Genomic DNA, 7,338 nt, shown 5'->3' with positions numbered 1-7,338 from the left:
GAAGTAGTTGTTTGGCAGAGGTTCAAACGGAGATCGAGAGGATCTTCGAGCTAGCGAGGACGCTTCAGGTTAATTATTTAAAATCCGTAATTGGTTATCTAAAAATTATTTTTTTTTATCTATCCATATCTATATCTATATCTATATATATATATATATATTTTTTTTTTGTTTCTTTTTTTATTTTAGTTGGTAGTCTTGGATTGTGATACGATCAATCATCCATCGCAATTGGCAAAAACCAGTTTGGCACCTACAATCGTATATTTGAAAATCTCATCGCCCAAGGTCCTACAAAGGTTGATCAAAACCCGTGGAAAATCTCAGATCAGGCATTTAAATGTTCAAATGGTGGCGGCAGAAAAATTGGCGCAATGTCCGCCAGAAATGTTCGACGTGATCCTCGATGAAAATCAATTGGAGGATGCCTGCGAGCATGTAGCCGAATATCTCGAAGCTTATTGGAGAGCTACCCATCCTCCGGTAATTGCAGCGGTGCCACGTGCAATGCCTGCACCTGATGCACCAGTCGACGCGTTAACTCCTCGCGTAACACCAGGTATCTTATTATTATATATTTATATATAATGGAACAAAATAGAATGATCCTTGAACCCATAGATCTTTTTTCTTTCTTTCTTTTGTTCTTTTTCTGTTCTTCTCTTTTTTTTTTTTTTTTTTTTTTTATCGAAAAAAAAAAAAAGAAATCAATGTCGGCGGCACTCGAATTTATTTAACGTATAGACTTCTTTTATCAAACTTCAAGATCGCCCCTGTCCGATGTAAAATAATCGTTTTTTTTTTTGTTCTTTTTTTTCTTTTTTTAATTTCTTTAAAATCATTAATCCCAACTTCTTCTTCTTGTTGTCGTGCATCGATAAGCTAACAACAGGAAGTCGGTTTACGTATATTCGACGACATAGAAATTGAGTAGAACTCGAGTGCCTATCGTTAGAATAAATCAGAAGAAAAAGAAAAAATGAAAAAAAATTTCGATTCATGGGCAGAAACAGTCGTCGACATTCTGCATTATATACATATATATATATATATAATATATAGAAATATTAAAAACGTAATAATTTTTTTCATAAGGGAAATAGTTAACCGGACCCTTTTTTTTCCTCGATCTTTCTCCTCGCCCTCGTCCTCATCAGACTATCTTAAAACTCTTCGGCAGGGAGTTTTTCTTTTTTTTTATATTTTTTCTGCTTCTCAATTTTTTTCTTTTTTTTTTTTTCTTATAGTCCACTCAAAATTCTCTAACGAAATTCCCTATTTCCGTCTACTAACATACAACACTTTCTTCTTTTAATCCTTCAGGTGCCCATCACGAGAGTTACTACGGCCACGAGCCAAGAGGTAACTTAAAACCTTTTCCTTCGTGCGCGCATCGCTGCATCCCTTTCTTTTCTTTATCTGTTTCATTTTTTATTATCTCTCTCTTTTTCTGTCTTTATTTGTTTTTTTTTCTTTTCCTTCTTTCAATTTTCTGCCTTTTCCTTTTCTTTTATTTATTTATTTATTTATTTTCTTCTCTCTCTCTCTCTTTCTCTTTCTCCTTTTCTTTTCTTCCTCTTTGGTAACACCTATATCTGTATTCATCTTCGTTATCTTCGGAATTGCACGTAATAGAACGTTAGCATGCACGCATCTCTTCTATCTTTTATTGTCTTTTTTTTCTTTTTTAATTTTTGTATTTTATCTTTCGCAAATACTTCCAAGAAAATCAGCGCGATAGTTCGTAGATTTCTTTTTTTATTTTATTTTATTTTTTTAAAGGATGCTCGTACGGCTAATTGTATTAGATGAATATGAATGAGCTTAGACATGCGACGAATTGTCAATTATTTTGTAATATATGTACGTACACGTTGTTGTTGTTGTTGTTTTTTTTTTCTTTTTTTTCTTTTTCGTTATTATAGACATATCTCTTGTTCTATGAAACGCTTTCGATGTTGGAATTCTTTCGTCTTTCCTTTTTGTTTTCTTCTTTATTTATTTAGGTTTATTACCACTTTTGTAAATACTCAGACAATGTCTCATTTTATATTTTTTTTTCTCTATGTTCTTTTTCTGTCACAAATCACAGCTGTCTTTTTATTATGTCGGTAATATAATAGCTACTGCATGTATGTATATATATATATATATATATATATATATATATTCAATGTATTTAGAAGCACGTATATATATATACACAGACACACAGTAATACAGACACATATACATATGTACGTACGAAAATAGAAAAACTGAACGTATATGTATATGAGAAAATAATGCAATATTTTTAGTATCGTCTCATTATATTGGATGAACCAAAAGTTCTTAGGTGATACAAATTCAATTGGTTCTTTCCGAAACTTTTTAAGGCCTAATTTTTTTTTTTTGTATGTTTCAAATCGTAAAAAAACTTCATAGGTCCGTAATTTTACGATCTGAAAAAGAAAATTAGCTGCTAAAGGGAAAATCTCGTAAAAAAATTTTCAAGAGGAGTGATTGTCTTATTTTATCATTTTCTTTTTTTTTTTTTTAAAGAACTTTTGCCCCACACTCCATAATAATTTACGTATGAAAAGGACAAGTGAATTTTAACAACGTCGATAATCTTGAGAGATAATAATCGCATCTCTTTTTTTCTCTTCTCTGATCGTCTCAATTTCTTTTCTTTTCTTTTCTTTTCTTTTCTTTTCTTTTCTTTTTGGTACTCGTCGACCTGACGTTTTATGTTTTTTTTTTTCAGCGACATTTTATGCCACAACAAACATGTATCCATCGCAGTGTGAGAGAGATAGAGAGACCGGGCCGCGATGACCTTCTTTTCTGTTAGTTTCTTAAAAACGTTCTCAATAATCCTTAGTTTTTTTATTTTTTTATTTTTTGCAAAAAAAAAATATTTATATATACATATATACACATATAAACGGAAACGAATTTTTCCTCAATTCGAATCATTTTTTTCTCCCGGACGAAAGAGTAGAAAAAATTAATTGAGAGATCCGCTTGAAGATCTCTTTCGCGTTCTTTCGCGTCAATATTACTTTATTTTATAACAATAAATAAATAAATAAATAAATAAATAATAATAGTAATCATTATTATTATTATGTTGGTTGTTACTATTATTATACATGTAAGAGATGTTAATGTTAAAAAAAAAAAAAAAAACAAGAAGAAAAAGCTTAACTCTCGTGCACGCTACGCTCTCTACTACTTGTCCATTATAGGCTCACACGGGACACACGAGTGGATTTGAAGTTAGTTTATAGGGTTTCTTTCTTTCTTTTTTTTTTTTTTATTAAATATATATATATATTTATATACACTATATAGAAAACGTGATCGTGCCAAATCCACGGTATTTTATTTTCTTTTTTCTTTTTTTAATTCATATAATCACTTCATTTTATTGTCTTGTCCAGAAATATTCTGGACGATTCAATTTACAATATCATATATACCACCTCTAAGTCCACGTGTGTTCTAGAGCCACGCCAGACTAACACAATTCAAATCAGCTGTGATGCGCACGCGCGTATATATATACATACACACATATATATATATATATATATATATATATATATAAAATTAAAAAGAAACTACTTGACTAGCTTAATACTATCTCATATACTACGTGTATATGTATATATATACATATATATATATAGGTAAAAAATTTTAATAAAAAAAATATACGCGTAACTTCTGTATACTCACGCGATGAAAATGCGACACAAGTGTTAAGGAAGGAAAGAATATATCCCTAGAAAAGAAAAAAGATTTAAAAAAGAAAATAATAATAATAACACTAAAAAAGGATAAGAAAAAAAACAGACTAAACAAAAAAAAAAAATAAAAAAGAAGAAGATCTCTGAAAGCTCTGACTCCGATGTTCTCTGTTTTCTTTATCTTTGTCTAAAAGCCATCGTGGAGGCGGTGGCTGCGACTGGGGTCATCCGAAAACAGGGCCGGCTCAGCACGACCGGTCAGAACTGATGAATCCAAGAGTCCCAAAGAGTCGAGTGTTAAGAGAGTTTGGGGCCTTCTCTCTACTTCTCTTCTTCATCCTTATCAAGCATGGATAAGAAACTTCTAATACGGAATTGAGATTCGAGATTGTTTAGAAAGAAAGAAAGAAAGAAAGAAAGAAAGAAAGAAAGAGAGAGAGAGAGAGAGAGAGAGAGAGAGAGAGAGAGAGAGAGAGAGAGAGAGGAAGAGAGGGAGAGAGAGGGAGAGAGAGAGAAAGAGAGAGAGAGAGAGAGAGCGAGAGAGAGAAAGAAAAAGAAAGATAAAAGAATAATAGAAACTATCTGTGATTAAAAAAAGTCTACTTTGTCAAAGGGTCGCGTTGTAAGTACACCCTGAACTTGGGTTTTGGTGCATGGGGCCCAAAAAGAGAGAGAGAGAGAGAGAGAAAGAGAGAGAGAGAGAAAGGGAGAGAGAGAGAGAGAGAAAAAGAAAGAGTGTGAAAGAAAGAGAGAGCAAGAGAGAAAGAAAGAGAGAGAGAGAGAGAGAGAGAGAGAGAGAGAAAGAGAAAACAAAACATATATATATAATATATTGATTTATTTACCCTCCCCCCGGTTATTTTGTTAGTTTAGTTCATAATCCTCCACCCTGCTGTCCGCCCCTCTTTTTATGTCGGATTTGACCGATTTTGATTTTTTTTCTTGATCTTTCTTTGAATTAGCCATTTAATTATCGATCCAATCGCCTACCAATCAACCCTCTCAAGTCTCCTATTATTATTTTTCTTTTTTCTTTTCTATCTTTTATTCCTTTCTTTTTGTTCCTTATTTTATTCGTTTGTCTCGCAAATATCACGTTTCGCAAATATATTTCCTCACATAGAATAGGATATTTATAATGTAGTTTTAATCAGTAGATATTAACGGCGTTGATTCGGCCTTAATAAGTGTTCCTCTCGAAATCAATGCGATACATGGATTCATTTCTTTTTTATTTTTCTTTTTTGTTTTTCTCCCTTTTTCTTTTCTTTTTTCTTTTCTTTTTTTTTCTTTTTTTTTCTTTTTTGTTTGGGTTTTTTTTTTTTTTTTTTTTTTTTTTGTTTGTTATTTTTGTCTCCTTTCTTTCTCCTCATTACGAATAAACGCGACGACGATTGGACGATCGATCGTAGAATTGTTTTAATCACAAACGAACAATTTTATATCTTCGAACGTCGGAGTCCTTTAGAGAGATTTAATAAGATTAATTGGAAAAGAGATTTTGAAATATATATATACAAATCCATTTTATCACAATAACCAATCAACCTGATCTACGAACAAATCTTTTTTTTTCTCTTTTATGTTTTGTTCTGCTTCATTTTATTTTATTCTTTTACAACTTGCTAAGCTATATGTTATATTGTGCATGTCACTTTTCTTTGTTAGTTTGCGCGCATGTCGTTGATGTATTTGGCGTATGATTTATTTACTTGTGCATATAATCACTATACTTGTACACCCTGATGCTCTTGTAGAATACTAACGGATTGCAAAATGCTTTAAAATGCTTCTTTTTTTTCATCTTTATGATTATTATTATTACTATTACTATTATTATTATTATTATTATTATTATTATTATTATTATTATTATTATTATTATTATTCTCAAAGATCCACGCTTCGGACAAATTTTCGATATTTCTATGCTATTTCGAATTTCTCTCGAAATCTTCTTATTACAAAATATCATATTTTTCTTATAATATAAATAATAATGTAAATAATGAAGCTGATAATGAGAAAAAAAAATCCACGAGAAAGTTCTTTCGAAGCGAATATCAAAATGAAAAAAAAAGAAAAACAAATAAATAGCGCAATAGGCGATTGAAAAGATCGAAGAGCTGTAAAAAGAATAAAAAGACAACGGGAGCCATCGAAGCATGGATCTTTCGAATAAAAAAAAAAAAGAAGTATCAGTTACAAGATATCGCAAAATGATCTAATCGAACGTATGTCTTTTCTCTTTTACCCTACCCCTAAAAAAAAAAAAAAAAAAAAAAAAAAAAAAAAAACAAATCTAAACAGGTTCGTACAGTGGCAGCGGGCACATGAGCAGCGGCACAAGAAGATCACGTTTGGAAAGGATGGATCGTGATCGTCTGGATCGTGGCGAACATGATTATGGTACGGAAGAGGAATCATACGTGGCTGATTATGGGAGTGTGTCGAGACGTCGCCAACAGCAAGACTCGCGCGCTCTTAACGCCATTTAGGAGCTGGGGCCCCGGGGCCTGTCGCTACAGCGCTGTCCCTACCTGCGCACCACCGCCCTTTAGTGTGTGGGGTCGCAAACAACCCCTTGCGCTAAAAAAAAAAAAACAAACAAACAAAGAAGAAAAATAATGCAACAACAACTCTTTACGAGCTAACCGAACGTCCGAAGCACGCGGAGAGCGAGCCGAATCTCTCTCTCTCTCTCTCTCTCTCTATCTTTTTCTCACTCTTTCTCTCTCTCTCTCTCTCTCTCTCTCTCTTTCTCTCTCACTACCTATCTATTTATCTCTATCATTGGGGGCTGTCAACGATTCTCCTTTTTCATCCAAGATCAGGAAACTACCCTTAATGCATAAAGGCAGAAGAATTTAACACATACATACATACATACATACATACATACATACATACATACACGCATACATGAATTACATACATATATGTCTATATGTATGATTGATAAATAATTTTATTACAATAAAATGAAATTTATTGAATTAATTCAATATCTGAGAATTCTCTTTAAAAATGTCGTAATAATTGAATTGATTCATAAATATATATATATATATATATATATATATATATATATGTGTGTGTGTAACATTTTATTGTAATTATATAGATATATAATGATGCACCTCGCCGATTCTTCAACCGAGCCGATATATAAATAGATACAATACATACGTGTAAAGTAAGAATTGAAATGTTGAAATGAAGATAAACATCATATATACATATATATATATATGTATATATATATATATCTTCTTAAACGGATGATCATTCCACGGCTCATTTACAACCCCTCCTCTCATCCAATAAAAATAATCGCTCTATACATTGTATATCGATATCATCGTCGAAATACTCGTGTATTTGTATTTCATCCGAAGTCATCCGATCGAGATCGAATCGAGATATTTCTTTCTAATCTTCGTTTCTATTATTAGAACAATTCTACGAAGGATAAATTATATGTATTTAGATTTGAGAAATTTCTCGAATTATCTCCGATAATTATTTCTATATCGAGATCTGATTGCACATACTTTATCTCTCTAAAATATACATATAATCATATTCGCACATCCCACAA

At 31.8% G+C, this 7,338-nt stretch overlaps 1 protein-coding gene across 15 annotated transcripts in view; it reads left to right on the top strand.

Moving 5' to 3' along the window:
• Window positions 1-6,558, top strand: part of LOC124956378 (voltage-dependent L-type calcium channel subunit beta-2) — a 74,056-nt gene extending 67,498 nt beyond the window's left edge. For 9 of the 15 annotated variants that reach the window (XM_047512110.1, XM_047512111.1, XM_047512115.1 and 6 more), the window contains 4 exons: window positions 1-68; window positions 190-559; window positions 1,324-1,362; window positions 6,048-6,558. The exon at window positions 1-68 is cut by the window's left edge and continues 98 nt beyond it. In XM_047512110.1, coding sequence (XP_047368066.1) covers window positions 1-68; window positions 190-559; window positions 1,324-1,362; window positions 6,048-6,235 — 665 coding nt within the window. In that variant the 3' untranslated portion in view covers window positions 6,236-6,558. Of the gene's footprint in view, window positions 69-189; window positions 560-1,323; window positions 1,363-2,749; window positions 2,832-3,931; window positions 4,224-6,047 lie in introns of those variants that run through there. The other 6 variants (XM_047512112.1, XM_047512116.1, XM_047512123.1 and 3 more) reach the window with 4 other exon arrangements.
• The last annotated feature ends 780 nt before the right edge of the window (window positions 6,559-7,338 follow it).

The sequence above is a fragment of the Vespa velutina genome, chromosome 21, assembly GCF_912470025.1.
Source record: "Vespa velutina chromosome 21, iVesVel2.1, whole genome shotgun sequence".
Classification (NCBI taxonomy): Eukaryota; Metazoa; Arthropoda; class Insecta; order Hymenoptera; family Vespidae; genus Vespa; species Vespa velutina.
The sequence above is the reverse complement of the archived record's forward strand: the minus strand, read 5'-3'. Positions and strand labels throughout refer to the sequence as shown.